Here is a 23,963-nt window from a genome sequence, read left to right on the forward strand (position 1 = left end):
AATCAACTAAAACAATTTTTATACACATGCGCAAATCGTTATATATTTTGTACAGTTATGTTAGTTTATTTTTAATAATTTCATATCCGAGTGATAATGGTCCAGTGATAATGTCATTAGCCTTAAATGTTTTGCTACCAGTTTTGGTTTTGATTCTAGCTGATGGAACTCAATAATTTTTTTTTTACCTTTGAAACCATGATTAGATATTGGGTCAATATCATATGAAATAATCGATAGAGAATTGACTCTATAATAATATATACAAAATCTGGATAAATGAAAATGGAAAAATGAAATTATCGAAAACAAAAAAAGATAGTGCAAATGAAGACTAATTGTGTTATTTTTATCCATATAATTTTGTTAATTTTTATTGCATACTTTATTTTATTATGTCCTTTATTTTTATTTTATTTATTCAATAAATCGCTTCACAACAGAAATACTGGAGAACAATAAAAGTGGAGAAACTAATCTTCCTTGTCACCGCTTCCAGTAGTACTACGCTGAAAATTAGGAAGTATGTTTGCTGACTATAACCGATATGCTTTTTCTTGTAAATTACTAGGCTGTAAAATTCAAGTTTTGCATTCTTTTCGTCTATTTAATAATTGTCTATAATATTAATGCAGACATAGATCAAATCCTCCGAGATGGTTGCTTATTAGTCTACAGTGTGGACACATTTGACTTCATGTTCAGAGTTTGATAATTGGAAAGGAGATGACTAATAAATTATTTAGCTTTTCTTTTGTACTAGGGTGAAATACTTAGAGTTTGCGACATACGTTTTTTTTTTTTTTTTTTTTTTTTTTTTTTTACACAGTGATCACCACTTATCAAGGCCCGGAAGCCACTAAGGACGTTTCAATATATTACATCTGCTTATGCATGGAATATTATTGCCTTTCAGATTTCATGCTCAAACATAATTCTGTTAGCATAATTTTACCATCACAACATTCTTATTGATATATTGATAAGGGTTAACCCAAAAAGAGTTCAAAAGTTATACACCCTGTAATTAAATAGATGTACTTACTTCTGGAATAGGAAGACTTGTTGGACGTGTCCTCCCATATAAACTATAATACAAGTCTGCTAAACCACAACGGAGTCGGCTATCATGTGGAAGTCCAGTGCTAATTAAAATAAAAGAAATTTTAAAAAATAAACAATAGAATTAATTTTTAACATGAATTTAACAGTTATTGGTTACAATAGTTATTAATGTAACACACAAACATTTACATTATATATATATATATTAGACAGACACACACACACACACATGTATATACCAGCTTTGTCCGGTCGTAAAATATGCTTAAATATGATGTTTTAATTTGTCCAGATTTCGTATATATTAATTATAGTCGCAATTTCAAAAGTAAAAAAAAAGTATTTGGGTGCCATTAGCTAGAATCGAAATCGAAAGCATTCAATCACTGTACCAATGTGACATGCATATGAACTGATTAAAAATCAAAAATAAACTAAGATAAATATACAAAATGTATAACGATTTTTTCCAATTTTGACCCCTTAAAAACTATTTTAACTGGCTAAAGACCCATAAAAGAATTGTAAAAATATAATCATTTAAGGCTCCTAGCACCGCTCTGCGACTTTTAGTTATAGAGGAGACACAGTTTGAAAATATGGAGACAGACACATATATATATATATATATATATATATATATATATAATTTTTAATAAGGAAAATAGCAAGAAACATGCATCCATGGATAACTTTTATGTACGTAAAAAATACTAAAAGTATATATATAAATAAAAATCAAAAGGGGGGGGGGCGACTTAATATGGCCATTAGTGTATAAGGGCAGAGAAACTCTTTACCACTTAGGCAAGTGAATTGGAATACATCATCAGCTTTCCATGATACTACTATTGCTAATTAAAAACAAAAACAAAATTAACTATGTATATATATTATAATAATAAAATTGTATTTCTTTGCATTCGTTTGTTCACAATATGTGTCATATATCGTTTCAACCTACAATGCCGAGTATATACACACACACACACACTCTCAAAAAGGGAAATTTTGCTTGTAAACTGATATTTTGTTTTTCTTACTTCATTATTTTCCAGAAACGATCAACAAGAGCTTCTGTGTTTAGTGGACTTGAATCACCTCTGTTGAATGGAGGCATTTTTATAAGCATTTCAAGGATTCTGTGTCTGGAAGGATAAAAAAAAAAATTAATGTGGAAAATTATCAAAACATAGATAAAATTGACTTGTTTAATTTTTTAAATTATTCAGTAAGAAAAATTATATCCACTCTAACAGTTTTCATTAAAAAAAAAAAAAAAAAATCTGATGAAAATAAATATATTCATACCAATACGTTGATGAAAAAAAAAAAAAACTAGTCTGAATCAAGTATCAATCTGTCAGATAGGTTGCTATCTAAATTTGAAAATTCAGTAAGATAACTTAAAATTTAACAATGAATACTTGGATAATATAAACATAAAAATTGTATATTAAATTCTATTTTGATAAGAGAATGCTCAATATTGTAGACAGAGCATTAATATAAGAGATATGGAAATGATGAAAATAAAATTGGAAAATTTACAAAATTTATTAAAACATCTGGTGTTCAAGAAAGGAATTATAAAAAAACTATTAATTGATGGATTTTCAAAAATAAACTCTTCTCATTAGAAGGAGAAACCCAATAAAATAACAAATTAGTTAACAGAAATTTGAAAATTGACAAGCAAAAGAATTTTTTAATAGAAAAAGTGCCAAGGCAAATTTCAAAATTGGCTAGAAAAATATTGTATTAATGCAACTATTAAAAAAATATTTGAAAATGATAAAGTGGAATTTACTGCTCAATTCCACTTTACCATTTCAACCGGACATCCTGATGTTAAGCTGAATATTATAATAAGTTAATATTTAAGATTTCAAGGTCAATCTCTGAAGGTACTTAAAAACATTGGAATAATTATCAGCATATTCTTCTCACCATATAAAACATTTATACCTGATATAAACATCCGGGTCAGTCTGCATTAATACTAATAACCATTCTAGTTTTTCCGCATTGACATCAGCTAAAGGAATAAAAAATAGAAAACAATAATATAACAATAAAACAATTTATAAATTAAAAAATAAATAAAAAATAAAAATGAAAATACACGATTTTACAAAATGTGTTTTTAGGTTTTAGAAAATTGTAGATGTTGATTGAATTTGTAGATGAATGGAATATTATTGGATTATTTTGACTACTATACTCATCTTTCTACATTTCAACCAAAGTCAACCACTACCTTCTTCAGGTGCATCATGGGAAGCTAATAGGCACTTAAATAAAAGGGGTTGAGTTTGAAATTCTGTACAGGTTTACAAGTTTCACTATTAAGTTTCTAAATTCGTAAAGATCAGGTTGGAGGTTACATTGGTCAAAACATGACTATAACAATGGTCATGGTTACGGCATTCACCCTGGATTGGTAAGGCCAGCTCTTTCCAACAAGTTCACCACGTCCTGAACATTGGCTGACCAGGCACGCCGATTCAAGGCTGTTTCCATTATAAGTGCAAGCCATTTGCAGTTCCAGTGATTGCAGTTCCAGTGATCGACCCCATAAAGGTGAGGGGCCAGAATCAGTTCAGCATCCTGCTTCACTGTTCTGAGCCAGGTTTTAAGTTGACCACCACAATATTTCTTTCAAACTGGTGGTGGAGCTGGATTTATGAATGAAGTCACCTGGATGTTATCGAAGGGTGTGACTGAACCAACGAAGGCATCTGATAAGGAGAGATTTTTGGAAGGAGTGAATTCTGCAGCAAGTGTGAATTGTACTGTTGGAGAAAAACTCTTGCCAGAGGACACAGAGAATGTGGCATAGGCAGTGATAGTCGAATATCTCCAGTTAGCATAGATTAGTTGGCTGCACAGGCCAAGTTTTGCAGCCATAAAGAAGAATGGTGCGGATGAGGGCCTGTCAGAATCTACCAGACTATAACAAACAAGATAAAAATAATCTAAAATTTTATGATTTATTCATGTGCTACTATCAGATTATACAGTTCATTTTGAAATTCTAGTTAAACTCTCAACTGTATACCATTTATTTATATGACATGGGGAGGATTTTTAAAAGGATGAACATTCCATGCATACTATTTTAAAAATAAAAAAAGTTTTATATATAAAATAAACTGATTAAGCAAAATAATTAATTCACGAGAATCATCTTTCATTTCTGTTAGCTCCTTACATCAAGTGACTTCACATACTGTCTGGAGCAATTGTAATGATAATAAAAAAAAAAATAACTCATACAATATATAAAATATTATTAACAAATTTTTAAATATTTTTTTTTAAAAAGAAACAGTTACATGAAACATGCTTTATTTAATAAATTTATTTATATAACTTGGAAATCAATCAGTTTTAAGTGACTTCTGAAGATTGAAAGTTCAATCCTTACTACAAATGATAATAACTCAGAATAACAAAGTAAATACTTCTATTAATCAGGTCAGACAGAATGAGAACAACCTACCCTCATGGATTAAATAAAGAGTTCAGTTCCAAATTATGTACAGATTTTCAAGTTCAAACAGAAGGTCCTCTAAGTTTAAAAGTATACACTGGAATAATGTCAGAGGTTATATTGACTGAAACATTGTGAAAAAAATGACGAGAAGGAGGATCTCTTATTTCCTTTCATCTTGTTTTCTCCCAAGCTAAGTGTGACTACATAAGACCCAGTTAGCTGTGGACATCATCACCCATTGGGGTTTTGCCCTTACTTTTGGTATTTTCTATTGCTCTGAGATACATTCTCTTACTTGAGATGTCCACTTGTTGCCCGTAGATTTCAAAAGGTGACCTGTCCATTTATCTTTTTTTAGCCATTCATATGGTGGTGATGATGTCTTTACTCCACATAGATTGATGCCGGGCATAATGTCTTCCATTTTGCACTGTGCCACTCTTTTCTATTGTTTCATTATTAACTATATGTCATAATAGGCATGATGTATGCATTAAACATTATATTTTTAATGCTCGTAGATAAAAATAGTAACTTGAATAATCCACATTACCAATTTTCATCTTAGAAATTACAAAACAAATTGAAATTTGTTATAAAATCATTTTTTAACCAAATTAACAAAAATTAAAAAAAAAAAATGTGTGAAATGCATTCTATCTTCTATTTTTGTATAAAAGCATAAAATAATATTAAATTTATATAAAAAAAAAACAATCACAAGATTATTTGAAACTTTAAAAAGAAAAGTGACCTTAACTCTTTACCAACACATTTGACATAAATATTAGAGAGTTTAATCTTCCATCAAGTTATACCAAATGCTCAAAAATAAGGTACTTTATACCTCTTTGCTTAAACATCGAGCATTATAAGGTCAAGATCAAGTAGTACTCCTGGAAAAGGATTGCATCTTCTCTTATATCTCAATGTAAGGCTCCATTCAGTTTGGATAGACTATGGATACCCACTGAAGGATATGTTCGTGTGAAATTTTTGTGGGAAGAATTGTGCAATCTACAACAACACCTCTCCTGAGTCGGCACTGTTTAAATTCCAGTTACAATTAAAAATAAGTTCAGGACAACAGGGAACAATGCTGAGATAAGCAGAGAGCACATACAGCGCCTAGTGTTTCCAAATAGTCACCTATCAGGTACTGGCCATGCTCATCATCTTGGACATCATCACCCATTGGGTTTTTGTCCTTAATCTTTCACTCTCTCTGACTGTGTGTTGTTTCAGTGATCTGGTGAGATCCGGTGTGTCAATGTGATTATGCTGTCTCAATGTAGTAGCTAATGAAATAGGAGCTTTTGGATCAACTTTGACTATGGTCAACTTCTTTATTTTTAAAAGTCTAAATAAAGTTAGACTGGTGTCATAAAATTGATAATATTAGATTTTTCGAAAAACAAAATCCATGCTCAAATATTCTTCGATTTGAGGATCGAATTAGGTTTTTAAAAACTTTTCATTTTAATTATTCTAATTAGCTGTAATTTGCAATTAACTCACCAAATGAGTCATCTCTATGTTTCTTTATCACTTTCACTCTCCCTGACTGCATGTTGTTTCAGACCTTACATTTATTTTATATGCTGTCTATCACTTTCACTGCTGTCAGTCTTAATCTGTTTATTAAATCTTAAATAAGAAAACTATAAAACACTGAATTGAATAGGTGATAATAGAAAATATCACCACAGTTGTAATGCTTTTTAAACTGTAGCTAGAAAACACATAGAGAGAAGTGAAATATAGTGAGCAAGAAAGAAACTAATTTTGGATTTTGTCTTTTGAGTTATTCAAAACAAAACTGCTTTTGCCTCTGCAAACTCACTTTTTCTTGATTTCTACAATCTAATCCAAGTTCAATGGGTGACATCTATTCTCCTAAATAATATCTCTGAAAATCTAGGTCAAAAGATTTAACAACTGTAAAGTATTTAATAAAATGATGACTTATTTCACATTCTCCAATATAAAAATGGAAATATATTGAAAATACCACAAAAATAGAAATTAATATTTAAAAAGAGAGAAAGAAGTAGAAAGAGAGACATCGGATATTGAGAGAAAAAGAGAAAAATGAAATGGAGAGATAGAGAGATAGGGTTAAAAATGAGTGATAAAAAAAGAGGGAGCATTCAGAGAGAAAAAGAAACAGGCAGTTAGAGAGAGAGAGAGAGAGAGAGAGAGAGAGAGAGAGAGAGAGAGAGAAGTTTTAAAAGAAAGATGATACACACTTTCTTTTAACTCCTCTATTTTGTTATCTATGCACCCAGGCAACACCGGCTAGCCTTGTTAATATATAATAAAACCCCACTGGACTCCGTTCAAAAGTTGAGATATCATAAAAACTCACATTATTAAAAAGAAACTGTTTTAAATCATCAAATGGTTCCTCAAATCATAGAAGAGTGAATAAAAAATTTGAAATGGATGTCAATTACATAATTACCTTTAATATAATCAACCAAGGCATTTAAGGCCGCAAGACGTACATCCCTGTAGATTCCGTACTGAGCATAATTTTCAAAGATTTGAGGATCACTAGGCAGATGCCCATTTTTTTGAAGAATTCTGATGGCTTGTAAGCAGCTGAAATAATGATACAACAAGATCATGCATATCTGATTATTTTTATCAATCAATGATAAAAACAAACCAGAAAATAATGGGTAATCTATTTTTTAGAAAGGATTGGGAGGGTCTTAACTAAACTAATTTTTTATTCTTTGCACCCTCACTCCAACATTCTCGACAATGAAATAATAGCACATAAAAGTTTTCATTTATTTTCAATAAAATTTGGGAACAATTTGGGAAATTTTCAGTAGGACAGCTCTTGGAGTAAATGTGGTATTATGGTGATTGATGATTCTAGTTAAGAGTAGGATAGATATTTTTTTAGTCATAACAAAGGATGACCAACGATATCCATTTTCCCACACTTTTGAATGGCCTTGTGCCTAATTTGTTGTTAATGTAAATTTTCTATATTTCTGCAAATAACTATTTCAATAAAAAAAAAAAAAACAGATGGTGTTCCCTGGAATCAGAGTGAGAACAAGTTCCCCCACTATGTCCAGCACTCTGAACATATTTCGATCACTATTGCAAATCAATTTATGTTCTCACAACAGTTGTTTAATTATTGAATTTTCCCTGATAGCTGCTCATGACTTTATCTGGAATCTGAGTGATAATAAATCTCCTCAGGATTTTCAGTCCTCTCCATGACCATCTAGTACAAGTCAGGATTCTTGTCTGGAATCCCCCTGTCTTCAAAAATAAAAAATAGAGGAAAATCTTATTTATTATTTATTTATTTTTGAATACTTGGAGATGAGGATTCATGATTTACACAAAGAAAAATCTGTATGAAGATGAGTACAAAAGTCCGCAAAAGAATGAATACACAAAAATTTTTTTTTTTTAATCTGTATGACAAAACAATAATATCACATTCCAAAAATCATCGAAATTGATCAAGTAGTTTTATTTTTGAATAAGAAAATCAAATTTTAGGAGTAACAGAAGAGCAGCTACTTTTAGAAAAAAGAATAAAAAAAGAACAAAGGGAGATAACTCCATAATTCAAATGTGATATTTATGTTGTCATTCCCATTAATTGTGTAAAAATGATATTTTAATAAAAAATAGAACTACTTGATCAATTTACATGATTTTTGGAATATGATATTTTTGTTTCATCATACAGATTTTTCTTAATTTTTGGTTTTAAATTCTAGAATCTTGTACAAGAACTCAAATCTGAATTGGTCTTTCCATTCTCTCAGATCTGTCAAAACCATTGTACTAACCTATACTGATGAGACCATACGTTTTGTGTGGTGAGGTAGGGGAGAGGGTCAGACCACCATCACTATCTATAAATTGTTTTGAATGCCAAATTACCCCCCCCCCACTCCATCCACCCAATAAAAAATATTTGGAGATATTTGAAGCTTTTATGATAGTAGACACAGAAATAATCCCCGAAGGTATTTCAATGCAAAATATCAAACATTTTAACAAGGAATGAAGTAATAAAACAAGTATTAGTTCTATAAGTGCCTGATTTCTGCAAGATGATAGCTGCTGTCTAGTGTAAAATAGATTCCTTAATATTTACCTCCCTTTGCTAACCCTTTTTTTTTCTGAGGAGTTTCCTTCAGACTCGTCATCTGCAGAGGCTTCTGATGCTTGTCCTTGATCTACTTAACTACCTTTCTCTCATTTTAAGTATCTCAAAATGCTTTGATCAGCACCGTTTTACCTTTTTCGATGACCAATAAACCTATGCCTAAAATATACCATGCCTCAGAATCTTGCTTGTTGATAAGAGCTTATGCTATAGTATTCCATACATTTCCATAAAATGCACATGTCAATATAATGGTGATGCCACTTTGGGCAGAATACAACTCACCTGACGGCTACTGTGTGTCTATAACAGGGTAATAATTTTTCGAGATTGAGAAAACGTGTTATTTCTTCAAGAATGAGTTTCCCATCTGCACTCAAATTATCCAAGGTGAATCCAGTGCTTGAAAGATGAAGAGTTAAAACAGCAATTATTTAACAGACAATTGAATCAATATTGAAAAAACAAAAAACAAAACAAAAAAAAAAAACGTCACAAAATATCATTTAAAATACTTCCTTTTAATTCTGAAAATGTAATCTAACATAAATTTATCTAATATATATATATATATATATATATATATATATATATAATAATCTGTGTTGGTTAATAGAAATTCTTGTGTGCGGGGCGTTTGCTCAGTTGGTAGAGTGCTTGCCTCGCATGCAAGAGGCTCGGGTTTCGAATCCTGAGTTTGGATGTGGCTAACTGATGAGCCCAAATGAGGGTGAAACTCGAGTCTTGGACTTCCGGTTCATTGACTATCATGGCTCTTGTGAGCTGCGACGTTGTTTGGCTGTGGAATTTATTATATACAATCTCTCACATTCTGAAAATCCTATTATAAGTTGCTTATTGGGTTAGCATTAATGGATGGCGTCGTCCCTTCGAGTTAAAAATTCCTACTTGTGAGACATCGGCAAGGGTTATTGACCGGTTGGATGGCCGCGTCCCTTGTTGAGACAAAGTAGGTTCATTTCACAGTTGGATTTCGGCGCGGTTTGCTTGATCTGTGTGGGTTAATAGAAATTCTTGTGCGCGGGGCGTTTGCTCAGTTGGTAGAGTGCTTGCCTCGCATGCAAGAGGCTCGGGTTTCGAATCTCGAGTTCAGATGTGTCTAACTGATGAGCCCAAATGAGGGCGAAACTCGAGTCTTAGACTTCCGGTTCGTTGACTGTCATGGCTCTTGTGAGCTGCGACGTTGTTTGGCTGTGGAATTTATTATATACAATCTCTCACATTCTGAAAATCATATATATATTTTTTTTTTTACTATAATAATTATATATATATATATATATATATATATATATATATATATATATATATATATATATATATATATATATATAAATAAATAAATAAATGGAGAGAAAATTTATCTTGTTGGGTTTTTAAAGTCAGATAGAAATAGCAATCCATCTGGCATATTGATATTTGACTAGACTATATTTTTTATTTTTTTTTTTTTTTACTTCCACTGTTAATGGAATGAGAACTGTTTATGCTTCCTATCCTCCCCCTGACGAAGAAATATATTCTTGAAATTTGGGGGAAATTCACACAACTACCATCTTATGTTCGGAAATAAATGTGTAATTGAAAATGAATGAAATTCCTTCAATATTGTTATTGTTATTTATTTTACTACATAGACCATTTCCATAAGCCTTAAACTCAGCCCTCTCAAGAATCTTTTATTTTGTTTAAATTTTTTCTGCAAATATTTATTATGGCAAAGAAAACTGTTAAAATGAAAACATTTTCCTTTACTCACTAAAACAGATAAAAAGGAATTTATTGTATGCATATAGGGTGTTAAAAATAAATGTACATAATTAAATCATACAACTTCAAACATATCTATATATTTTCTTGCCATCACATTAATCACACATAATTGTTTTTTTTTGTTTTTTTTTATTAATCGATTAATGTCAACTACTAAAACAAAGCTTTTTTTTTTAATTTCTCTTTCACAAAATAATTTCATTACAAAATCTAATTTACTGAAATTAATTTCCATTTCTTCATGAACAAGTTTTTACTTTTAACTGGGGCAATATCGAGTACACATAGTTGACAATATAATTAAATGTTGAGAAGAAAAAGTATGAGTATTATCAGATTTATAAAAGACGTAATAAAATCATCCATTGTTCATGATGCTGGTAACCCATTCTTCGATCACAAATAAATTTGTGAGACACGATTTTTTTTTAATGAAACCATGTTGAGATGAAGAGATAATAGCAACAGAACTTCTAGTAATTGCCTGTATTTTTGAGATGCGGTGTTTTCATTTATTGAGATTGTTGAACTGACTTCTTCATCTTGGTTGTTATAGTCACAACGTTTCGGCCATTTTCCCCTCCGGCCTTCATCAGGTGTTTTGTATCGAACTGGGGAACCGTTTGTTAGGAGTCTTGAACCCAACCGTGTATTATTATTACGGGGGTACCGTGTTTGGACTCCAGCTAGGCTCTGGGACATAGTTGCTAAGCTGGAGTCCGAACACGGTATCCCCGTAATAATAATAAACAACAAGTTTTTTTGTTTTTTTTTTTTTACAAAGGAGCCACCACTTATCAAGGCCCAAAACCACTCGAGGATAAGGGTTAGTGGGTATACATTAGTCAATGAGATTATAACGTAGTCATCATAAATAGTGGAAATTTTGTAAATTGGATTACTTAGGGGGATGGGTCATCAAGAATTTGTTTACGTTGGACTTGAAGACAAATTGTAGTCAGCTGGAAAGCAGGCAAACGGAGAGTTCTACAGGTGTGCAGTTCTAAGAAAGAAGCTTTATTAATAGAATCTACATTTTAGGTTTAGGCACAAATAAAGAATGTGGGAAATTATTGATAGTGGTTTTTTTTTTATTTACATAGGCATCACCACTTATCAAGGCCCAGAGGCCACTCAAGGATAAAGGTTAAAGAGTGTACAGTAGACATTGGACAATATAGTAATCATTAGTAATGAAAATTTGGTAAATTTGATAACTTATATAGAACAGCTCATCAAGAACTTATTTACGTTAGACTTGAACACAACCATATTGTAGTCAGCCGGAAAGCAGGAAAACGGAAGACAATTCCACAGGCGTGCAGTTCTAAGAAAGAAGCTTTGTTCATGGAATCTACATTTAGGTTTAGGCACAGATAAAGAGTGGGGGCAATTATTGATAGTGTGTACAGCTAGATGAGTGTTTCTTGTGAAAGTTTGGCGAGGGGGGACCATAGTTTGAAGCTCAGTTGAACACCTTCCATGAAAATAACGATACATCAGAGACAAACTCGCAACATCTCTTCTGTGAGATAGAGGTTGCAAGGAAGAGAAAAGGACATCTACGAGGCTACGAAGTTTATTTTGAACTCTATCAAGGCAGGACAAGTCCTTTCTAGCAGCTCCTGCCCAGATGTGGCAACAATATTCCATCCTTGGACGTACCTGGCTCTTATATAGATAGAGAATAGCATCAGCAATGAGATATTTACCAGATCGATAGAAAGATCCCACCATTTTTCCAGCGGCCTTGGCAACAGATTTGATGTACGTGTTCCATTTAAGATCAGGAGTAAAGGTCAAGCCCAGAAGCTTGTCAAAACTTGAGGCCTCCTGAAGACGAGAGCCATTCATTTCAATTGATATCAGATGTGGATCAGAATGTTGATGATGTAAAGAGAGAAGCTTGGCTTTAGATGCATGGTTTTGGCTAGACGAGTGTTTTTTGTGAAAGTTTGGCGAGAGGGGACCATAGATTGAAGCTCAGACGAACACTCGCCATGAAAATAACAATAAAGCAGAGACATACTCGCAACATCTCTTCTGTGGGAAAGAGGTTGCAGGGAAGAGAAAAGGGCACCCCACTTAGCTACAAAGTCTGTTTTGAACTCTGTCAAGGCAGGATAAGCTGCTTCTAGCAGCTTCTACCCAGATGTGACAACAGTACTCCATCATAAGTTCTACGTCACAGTCTTCTGCAGATTGAAGATTCAATCCTTACTACAGGCGATAAAAACTAAAAACAACTCAAGTGGTTACAACTTCTACCTCGACATGGCTGATGGAGCCTACACTTGTGAATTCAAAATTACTTCTACGTTCCCAAATTCAACAAAAAGATTCTCGATTCTCAGGTTCGAAAAAATACACCTCAAGAAAGTTAGAGGTTAGATTAGACGAAACATGAAAATAACCAAGACGCATGGAACTAACTTTTAATTCATGGCATCTGTATAGGAATATCAGGTGGTCATTATTGCCAGTTTTTAGCATAGTTTTTACATTTTCATTTTAAATTGGGTCTGTGCTGATTTGATATTATATTTCTTAATTGTTTGAGATTAATAAAATCCAGAAACAAAAGATGGAAACAGTAATCCAAATAATTCAAATTATAAGTAAAAATAAATTTGGAAACATGTTGTGAATATTATTGGAAAAGATATAATATGGTGTAAAAGTTATTTGATTTTGAAAAGAAAATAAATAAATACTATAGGTCATTTGAATAATGAAAAATAGATCAATAAAGAAGGTGTAAAAAAAAAAAAACAAAAAAAAAATCAATTTACCTGTGTAAGCCAACAGGAGCAACAGCTGGAGTTACAGTTGCAGCCAAAGCATCAATTAAAGATGCCCTATAATAATTGTCTGAATACTAAATAAAGAGAGAAAACAAAGTCTATAATAAAACTGATAAAGTGAAACATTAATAAGTAATTTGTATCTCTATATAATAAAGATAATGTGTAAAGTTTGATCCTCTCCTATGCTGATAACATCACTCTTGTTAATGAATGTATACATAAACTTCAGGGTTTTGTTAATGTATTCGCAAAAAATGCAAAGGAGATAGGATCAACCTAGAGAAAATAGAATGTCTTCAGCTAAACCACAGATTAGCCTAAACATGACTATTCACAGTATCAAAAAGGTCACTCAATTCATTTATTTAGGACATAAACTAACTTTCTCCAGTGATCACGAGATGACATTGAAACACAGAATCTGGGTTGGGCAGCTTTCCAAAAACAGAGCACCATTCTAAAATCAAAAAAGGGTGCCAATAATTGTTAAAGTAAAAGTTTATTTATGTTCTCCCAGCCTTGATTGTATCACATGGATTAAACAACTAGCCAATTGCATTGAGGTGTTTCAAAATCATGTAATACATTTCATTATGGGACCTGATCGAAAAAACGAAAATAATCCACCCTCCATCAAGCTACTCCCTCTATTTAATATAATCAAAATAAAACCCTTAAACTTTTTGGCCATGTCAAATGATCAACCATTAGCCTGTTAAAGTTATGCTTTGCAGGCATGTTAGAAGGCAAAAGAGGCAAAGGAAAGCCAAGAAGAAGATGGAGAGAAAATGTTTTTGATTCAACACCTTTCAACAGTTGAGCGTCCATCCACCAACTTGCCCTGGATCGGAAGGAATGGTGAAAAATGTCACATATATTCGCAATTTGCACCAAGCGGAAGATGTGATTCATGATGATGTGTCTTAATATTTTTACAAGATACTGTTTTTTTAAACTAAGGAATCAGCACTTATCAAGACCCAAAGGCCACTCAAGGATAATGGTTAAAGAGTGTCAGGCGGTCAGTGAAACCACACCATTGGTAATGGTGGAAATTGGCCAGAAGTTGATTATTTAAGAGGACTGCTCAAAAAGAACTTGTTTACACTGGGCTTGAAAATGAACATGTTACAGACTTTTACCAACAATATTCCTTTGGTTGGCTCTTTCTGGATCAAAATCTATAGAGGATTCTTATTCTAGAAAATGTTTAAAATTCAGAACTTAAGTTGAATGCATCTTGATTAATTTGTGTTTAATGTCTCTACATCCAATTCAATGGAAATCTTCAATATTTGACTTTTCAAATGGGAGGTTCTGTCCATATTATGCCTCATAAAAATCCTTTAAAATATACCAAATAAACTGAAATTTGAGGAATATTTATTAATTGATGTCTAATGACTACTGTTAAAATTTCACAAAAAAGCAGAGGTATCTAAATTGCATGAAACTAAATTAAAGTAAAAAAATAAAAAGAATCAGTTCTTGTCTAGAATTTTCCCCTATATTAAAAAAAAAAAAAAAAATTATGGTGCACATACCCATGACAGAATGATAATATATTCCAAAAATCATGAAAATTGATTAAATAGTTTTATTTTTATAAAGAAAATCATTTTTAAGTGATTAATAGGAATTTGTAGGCATTATAAGATAAATTTTGCAAGTTTGACTTATTGTTGAGTTAACCTCTGGTTCCCCCTTGCCAATCTTTCATGAAAAACACCCGTCTAGCTGAAACCACTGTCAATAATTTTCCCCATTCTTTATCTGTGCCTAAATCAAAACGTAGATTCCATGAACAAAGCTTCTTTCTTAGAAGTGCACGCGTGTGGAACTCTCTTCCATTTGCCTGTTTCCCACCTGACTACAACTTGGATGTCTTCAAGTCCAACATAAACAAGTTTCTGATAAACCGCCCCTTAAGTAAGACACTTTATCAGATCCCCATTACTAACGATTACCACGATATTGTCCCATTGATTACTGTACACGCAATAACCCTTATCCCTGAGTGGCCTCCGGGCCTTGATAAGTGGTGACTTCCATGTAAAGAAAAAAATAGGAAAAAAAGTTGAGTTAAGATGGCAGACAAGACAGTCTCTCCTTGGATACTCATAAATTAATTTTCTTATTTAATAATAAAACTAAATACTTGATTAATTGATGTGATTTTTGGAATATGATATTTTTGTTTCGTTATGGGTATGTACATTACATAGATTTTTCTTTGGTTTTGTTTTTTAATATATGGTGAATTTTTGACAAGAACCAAAAAGTCTTGAAAAGTTAATTTTGAAATGAAAGGCACAAGTCATTTTTAAATAGAGAATTATTAAGAATATCAATCTATCAAGATTCAAAAAGAAAAAAAAAAAAGTATTGATCGCTTGAATGATAAACGCTTACCTTGTTTTTGCTGTTGTCATTATATTTGAAGAGATCATACAAGAACTTTAGCACTTCGCCTGGACATATATTGTGGATATTGCGTAGCTGGGCCATGGCACAAGGAATGGTCTACAAGCGATACAATACAAACAGAAATTAAACAAAACAAAAAAAAAAAAAATAGACAGAAATAATGGTGGACACCTCTCTACACTTTTTCATATTTAAAATTTTAGAAAAAAAAAAAATTAGATTATTATCAATTAAACAGTAAATTTTTATATGGAAAGAAATTAAAAAAAGTATATTTACTTGTTCAATTTTTAGCAGGGTGTTGGAACTACAATTTTTTAATGTAAACATTTCTTCAATACTTGTACACTTTAGTTACCACTGACACTTATTTGTTTTCAGTTTCAGAAGAATTCTACACGGGGAAAGAGGAAGACCATCTAGAATTTTAATGATTTTTCAGTGAAACTTTTTACATTAAATGAACACACTAACATAATGGAAAACATTAATTACCAGAACATGGAATTAAATTAATTTGTTTTACATTTTTTTTTAAACATGAACAGTTTCTTTTTTTTTTTTTTTAACATTTTTTTTTTAAATTATTAGGTGCCTTCAATAAGTTTCCAGACTTTTTCATATGGGCACTTTTATTGATAGTACACACATGAAACTCTAGTCCACTTCGAAGTAATCTCCTCCAGCTACAATGCACTTGTTGTACAATTCCAACAACTTCTGGTTGGCCCCATAAAAGACATTTTGTGTAATCATGTCAATGACCCTTGTACATATGTAAGACTAACATTTTCTATTAATTTATATTTCCAAATAAATTAAAACAGTCAGTTTGTGGTATTGTTTGTTTATAAAATGTTTGAAATAAATTTAGAACATTTAAACAAATTGTTCAATGTATGTTTCTTTTTTTTTTTTTGAAAATGAAAAATTTCTTTGAATAAATAAAATTATTTACACATGAAATGTAACAGTTAATTCAAGTATATTTTAAAGTGTATGAATTCTCTTTTTTTTAATAAGTTCACATTAATTTAATTCAATAAATGTTCCAGTAATTAATGTTTTCTATTGTGTTAGTTTGTTAATTTAATGTACTTGATTTACCAACAAATTTTGCATAAAATCTGGATTGTATCTCCTTTTCACATGTAGAACTTATCAAGAACTGAAAACAAATTATCAGTGGCAATCTAAAGTGCACAAGTATTAAAGTTTTTAGTTAAATTTTTTTTATATTTAACTCAAAACATGAAACATAAAAGGCTACTGTGATTATTGACCAGATATATAGGAAACATCCTAAGTTGTGCAGCAAGATGTTTGTTTACATTACATTTTAATTTTTGCATGTTGATACAATCAGGAGAACAGTAAGCAGATATCGAATTCCAAAGGCAAATGGTCCAAGGAAAGAAGCTCTTACAGTAAATACTTAATTTGATCCAGCAGTTTTATAATATATAAAAATTCTTAAATAGTCAACTTAAAAACAAAGAGAGGAATAATTTATCTTTTTAGTAAGAGTTACTGTTGCTTACTATTATTTTTTCATTGAGGTTTTACTGACATTTTTTGGTCACCAAATATCAAGGCTCATACCTCACTTGATAATAAAGATTAAGTGGAGGAAATTGGATGATGAACAGCATGTTGAGAGAATTGGAAACAATAGGAATCAGCAGAGTTTGATTATCCATTTTTTTCTTACTATATCATTCTTATTTAATTAAAATCAGGTTAATTTTTAGCTTATATATTGAATATGACAAAAAACTTGTGGTTATAGAATACAGAAAGATTTACAAAAGAAATTTTAACGTAATCTCTTTCTTTGCATGCTTTTGAAGCATGGGCTCATCATACAACATTTTCACACTTTTTAACGCAGTCCTTTGCATTATTGTTGTATTCTGCAAAATCTTTCAAGCTGCAACGGTTGGACAGTAGATGCAGGGTTGCATTGTATAGTCCTCCTTTGCACATGTGCATATGACTGGGTCAGTTTTGTAGTCCCATCTGATCATCACTTTTCATCACCCCTATTCCTGTTCTCAGGTGATTAAGTGTTTTCCACTGGAGCCAAAGTGCTTCTGAACTAATAGGGAAGGCCTCAGAATCATTATCAAGGTAGAAGCATTCGCATTGCAATCCCTTTCAAGTAATACTTACTACCACATGCAAATTCTATCAAAAATTTTGAAGCAAACCAAAACACAAGTTAATTCCTGAAAGCCATACAACACATGCCACAATGTAAAATGGATGTTGAACTAATGATGATGATATTTATGCATTGTTTTATATTTGCTCTTTTACAGTCAATATTCAAAACTTGAAAACAGTGCGTTTTCTATTGGAGTCATGATGCTTCTGTACCAAGGAGAGCTTTAGAAAAGGAGATTTCGATATCAGTAGGAGGGGATAGGGGGCTATTCTCTAGGACCACAATTGTAGTCCTGTCTCTTCCTGGGATTTTGTTAGCAGGGCGACATGGCTGAGAAAGCTCTTGACTTCAGTCATTAAACCACTGATTCATGTCCATGATGGAGACAGTGTTTATCACTGATAGCATTTGTGATCTCTACTTGGCTGGCAACTGAATGTAATGGTAGTTGAGCAATGCCAGGTCAGTACACCTAGTATAAAAAAGATAGATTACCTTGAGCAGGAAGTATTGCTGGAAGTTAGTAAAGTTATTCTGCCGAATTATGGAAGGAGAGGAATATGAACCAAACATCTTTCTGAAAATTGTCATCATAGCAGGAGGACCAGCCCAATTGGACACCATTGAATTAGCAACCTACAAGCATAAAACAAAACTAGCAAGTAAAAATGGAGCAAGCAAGCAAGTAGAAAGGGACAAGATTAAATGATATAAAGCAATAGTTAACCAAGAAGTAAAGATAAAACGAAAACTTGTGTTTAAAGGGTTTTTCTATTCATAAGGATTATCCTATAAATCTATGGTGCTTATTATAATATAGTGCTCAATAACAAGTAGAGCTATATTTTAGTATAAATTTTTACATCACACATTTTTGTTACATATATGCATACATATTTCAGCTAAGACCTTATTCAAGGTCTGGGAACATCAGGCCATTGATACTATCAATTAGCTGCTAATACTAGACTTTGAATAAGGTTGTAACTGAAATGTGAATATATGTGTGTGTTCACTGGACAGGCTGTAATTGTCTGCTCATTGTGCTGGTTTGAAATCATTGCATGATTCTGACACCAGTCACAGTGTCTTTTGTATTTTCTTAATGTTGCAACGGAAGGATTCTCTCTCCAAACAAAATTACAATTGCAGCTTAAAACAAGTAACAAAGTTTTATTCTTTTAGATAACTAGAAAAACAAACTAACTGCACATCTACTTGGATAAAGATATTCTGGTTCTTTTTGGCAGATCAATCAATTATCCACTTATAAAAGCTTATTAGCTGCTAATATATGGACATACAAACCTACTGTTTAGGAAATACATATCAGCTGGACTTGACTTTTTCTTTTCAAGTATTTGACTCTAATTATTAACCCTTATTTACAGAGATATCAACTTCTCCCAGAAGAAATAATTTTTGGGTTTGGGGGTTGTCTGTCCAGAATTCTCCCTCCTCTTAAAAAAAACCCCCACCAAACTAAAAGGAAAATGTGTATGATGTATGTACCCATGACAGAAAGAAAAACATCACATAAATTGATTAAGTAGTTTTATTTTTAAACAAGGAAATCTTATAAGAAAATTTTATGGCTAAACTATGAGTAACAAACAGCATAATGCCATCTTGAAAACAGTTTGAAGGAACAAAGAAGATAACTCTAAATAACTCAAACTTGCAAAAGTTTAGAAAGTCATTCATACATAGCATAGGGAAGCGGGGTGGGTTAAATTCAAATTTGTTAAAAAATGGTTTTTTTATTCAAAAATAAAACTACTTAATCAATTTATGCAATTTTTGGTATGCAAAATTTTCTTTCTATCCTGGATACATACATCATACAAATTTTTATTTTTTATTTTTCTTATGGAGTACTTCTGGATAAAAACCAAAATTTATGTTAAAGATAAAATGGAAAGTAAGAAAACTGTAGAGTGCTATAAGAAATAGAAAAAAATGGCTAAATAAATGTATTTTTCTTTTTGAGATATGTTATCTACTGATGATTGGCACATAGTTTGCATTTTGAAATATAGTTGGAATCTATTTCTAACAGTATATCAAGCATTATGCTACTTTTTTCATTGTTGATGTCTATGTTTGCATGGGTAATATCATGAAGTAAATGATTTATTTAATCCACAGGGCTGGGAATAAACAAAGAAAAATCACAAAGTGAAAAGTGAGACTCATACAGGATCCAAATTTGCACCTCCCAAAGAGAGGCCATCTATCGCAGATGTAATCTTAAACTACTTTATTAACAAGCTGGATAGTTATAGCAAAGCTGAACCTGTACAAATTTTAGAGGACAAGTTATTTGTACTAGTTTATCTGTAACCATTCAACTTGTTAATTAAACAGACTAATACAACACTTGTGTGAAATATTCATGCTTATAGAGACACATGTTTGAATCTTATTTTCCTCCTTGGGGTTTTCTTTGTTTATTATTTCCAGCACTGTGAACTAAATTAATTGTTTATTTAATGATATTATGTACACAAATAAGTGCATAAAAGAATAGCAGAACATAGAGAAAGTTATCATGTAGATTTTTCAAAATCGGAGCTAAATAACAATCTCTATGAAATATTAATACTTGGTTCAAACTAGCCTATTTTTTCTTTTCTTCCTTCCACTATGTTATTAACAGGAATATATTTTATTTCAGAGCAGTTTCTTTCTGAAAATACAATTCCCGCCTAAGAAAACATTTTAAGCAAGTACTTTGCTCCTTCATTTCTTATAATAAAATGGAAGATGACAAAGACTTTTTTCTGCACAAAATATCAAGTTTGAAGTCAATCAAATGCAAATAAAATTGAATTGTTTAATAAAAAAAAAAATGACTTACTTTGGAAAGACAAAAGCAAGCTTCCATTCTTACTTTGCAGAAGCAATGCTCATTTTCTAGGGTATCTGTTAGAGCCATACGAGTAGCCGGAGTTGGGTAGTTTACTAAAGCAGTTATTGCCTGAACAAAAAAAAAACAAAAAAAAAATACAACAAATAAGTAAAAACTGATTGAACAAAAAGGTGCACAATATACTTTTGAAAATTTTCAGGGAGAGAAAAAATAGTCTAATATTAAATCGAATATACTCATAAATATATATCATGTTTCCCACTAGAGAATTCAATGTATTTAGTGTTCAAAACAAATGGTTAATAAATAATATTTATTTAATGCACAAACAAGTTCTTATCAAGTTAAAAAACCATTTTGATTTGATAAAGGCTTGCTTTTAACTAAAATGATTATTGTCTAAAAATGTCTTAGAGGTTTTTGCCTAAATATATTTAGATATATAATAGATTATCTATCTATATATATATATATATATATATATATATAAAATGGGTTAAGGAATTCCAACGAAAGAAAGATGTATATTTAAATAAGGGGGTAGTCACCAACAATGTGTATTTTTTAACATTATTTTATTATTCTGTGTCTTGGTTTTTCATTGAGAATTATGTTTAGATCATTGTAATAATGTTTTTAAATCATTGAAATCGTTTTTAACGCGTTCCAGACGTTCTGTGAAGCGTCCTCTTCAGAAATTATTTTCAAAATGTGTTGGAGATGTAAAAATAGCATTTTCGTAGTTCATTTGAAGTGTTTCCAACGGGTGGAAACGTGTAAGTGTCTACTATTCATTGGAGTGTTCAATTTTTATTACTCTTTTATTGGGCTGTGGCGAGGCCGCCGAGATATATTATATCTCGGCGGCCTCGGCTGTGGTCACTCCTCTCTCACTCTCTCTTTCTGCTTGTGTTTTTTTCTTTTCCTTTAGGGTAGGATGTGTGTATGTGTGTGTGTTTTCTTTTATTGGTTTTAAAATGTGTGTACTGTTTTATAGTATTATGAGGTTATTTGCTTCCCTAGGAAGGTGACTGTGATTCAAGGTTGTTACTAATGTGTATGTGTGAGGAGGGGGGGGACCAGCTCTTCTGAAATAAGGGTAGGGGTGCTTTCATTCTATTTTGATATTTATTTTTTGGATTCTTAGATTTTAGTATTGTGATTTTTCGTTTCAGTCTTTTCGGGTACTCTTTATATTATGTTTGTTTAGATAGAGGGGTGTATTTAAAAATATGTATAGGGGATTTTTTAATGTTTCTATTTATTTGTCTACCCATGTGGGTATGGCCAGACCCAGGATCGGTTCCTAGTGTGGGGAAGATCTCGTTCCGCAGAGGGGAGGGGCCAATTGGAGGGGTATAGGTATGGGAGGGGGATGATAGAAGGGATGATAGTTGTCTCAGTCATGAGAGATTTCTCCTCCACTGACTGAGGGGGGAGAGAGGTGTTGGAACGGATATTATACTATGGTTCTAGGTGTTTCCTAGTGTTGTTGGTTTCGAGGTTAAGTAGGGTTGGTATTGTTCAGTGTGTTGTATTAGAGATAGGGGTGTTATGTCTGTGTGTGGTTGTATGCGCGCACACGTGTGTGTGTTTTAATGTGTCGGTTCTGATTTATGTGTGGGTGTGTATATGTGTATGGATGTGCATGCGAGTGTGCCTTGCATTTCATGTTTTTGTGTGTTGATATTAGGCTCTGTTCAGTTCAGGAGTGAATCTTGTGATGAAGTTTTTTCCTGTGAAAGTAAATAAAAATAATTGTCTGTTTGGAAGATTGGCATTATTTTGAAGCTGTTTCCACTACATGTGTGTACGTGTTTTGAAACACAGAGGTGTCTGTTATCTGCAATTTTGATGTTGCTCTTATGTAAAGCCACTCTATTGCTGAAATTTTTGGTGGCACCTATGTAGGATTTGTTGCATGCTGTGCATCTTAGTGCATATACTATATTTCTGGAAGTGCAATTTAGATCCTTTTTTATTTTGAATGTTTGTGCTGGGATTTTGAATGTGTATGTATTTCCTTCTATTATTATGTCACATACTCCACATCGCGGTTTGTTGCATTTTGTAACCCCTTTTGTAGTGTGTGGAACGAGTTTTGAGGAAGTTAGGATGTGTTTTAAGTTTTTGGGTTGGCGTTTGCTTTTTATTATTTTTGTTGTTTTAAGTATGTTGTTTAGTTTGTCGTTCTGATTGAGGAGGATAAGGTTTTTTGTTATCTGTGTGAATAGTTCTGGGTTGTTTGTGTTGTGTGTAGAGACGTATGCTAAAATTTGTTCTTTGTTGTGTTCTTTTGGGATTCTTAGTTGGTCTATTAGACTTTTTTCAGCCAGTTCAATACCTTTCTGTATTAGTGGTAGTGGATATCCTCTTAATAACACTGCGGAAAAGAGGATATCCACTATTTTTGAGGAACAATTTTTGTTGTTTTCAATTATTACTCAGGTAATTTTAAAAATAATTTAATACATTTTGTTAGGATTGTTCCACTCATTTTGTATTTGTTGAGATTTGGCATAAAATTGATCAATAGTTTGGATAATATTTTTACGTCCTGAAAAAAAAAAAAAAAAAAAAAAAAAAAAAAAAATCATAATTTACTTTACATGTACTTTTTCTAAAGATGAAAGAATAATTTATCCCAGCCAAATTCCAGGAAAAAAAAAAAAACAGAACACAGAGGAACAAAAACAAAAAAGGATTAAAAACACAATAAGCCTAACAAAATTATAGCCATTAAAAATACACTAAATAAAAAATACACAAAAATTGTTCTTTAAAGACTCACACTGAATAAAACAAACACACTGACTGAACCACACATACACACAAGATGCAATATACACATATACACCATCATCATTTCCTCATGACAGTCTAACATATAACCATAGAGAACAAATATATACATGCCCACTGATACATGCACATACAGACATATACAAAATCTGACACGCACACTTATAAAATACACCAACAAAAATACACTTACACTCTCCTCACATTTGCACATGCACTGCAAGCAGTACAAATACACATTCACACATACTGGAAAAAAAATGAGCGAAAGACATAATTATAAACATACCTTGCACAAATATTAAACATCCTCACACACATAAAATGAAAATAAACACTTCACATAGTAAAGTAATGTCATATATAATATAAAAAAT

The 23,963-nt window shown here is 31.8% G+C and overlaps 1 protein-coding gene across 1 annotated transcript in view; it reads right to left on the reverse strand.

Moving 5' to 3' along the window:
• The window catches only part of LOC145259187 (transcription initiation factor TFIID subunit 2-like), a 108,296-nt gene that overhangs the window by 14,804 nt on the left and 69,529 nt on the right, over positions 1 to 23,963 (reverse strand). The window contains exons 19-27 of the mRNA XM_080116963.1: positions 20,773 to 20,892; positions 18,408 to 18,548; positions 15,731 to 15,841; positions 13,304 to 13,389; positions 9,003 to 9,119; positions 7,029 to 7,168; positions 3,034 to 3,103; positions 2,109 to 2,213; positions 1,046 to 1,145 (exon numbers count right to left, since the gene is read on the reverse strand). Of these exons, the coding sequence (XP_079973089.1) occupies positions 1,046 to 1,145; positions 2,109 to 2,213; positions 3,034 to 3,103; positions 7,029 to 7,168; positions 9,003 to 9,119; positions 13,304 to 13,389; positions 15,731 to 15,841; positions 18,408 to 18,548; positions 20,773 to 20,892 (990 nt within the window). The remainder of the gene's footprint in view (positions 1 to 1,045; positions 1,146 to 2,108; positions 2,214 to 3,033; positions 3,104 to 7,028; positions 7,169 to 9,002; positions 9,120 to 13,303; positions 13,390 to 15,730; positions 15,842 to 18,407; positions 18,549 to 20,772; positions 20,893 to 23,963) is intronic.

The sequence above is a fragment of the Euprymna scolopes genome, chromosome 3 (genome assembly GCF_053919585.1).
Source record: "Euprymna scolopes isolate OS-2025 chromosome 3, ASM5391958v1, whole genome shotgun sequence".
NCBI classification, from domain to species: domain Eukaryota; kingdom Metazoa; phylum Mollusca; class Cephalopoda; order Sepiida; family Sepiolidae; genus Euprymna; species Euprymna scolopes.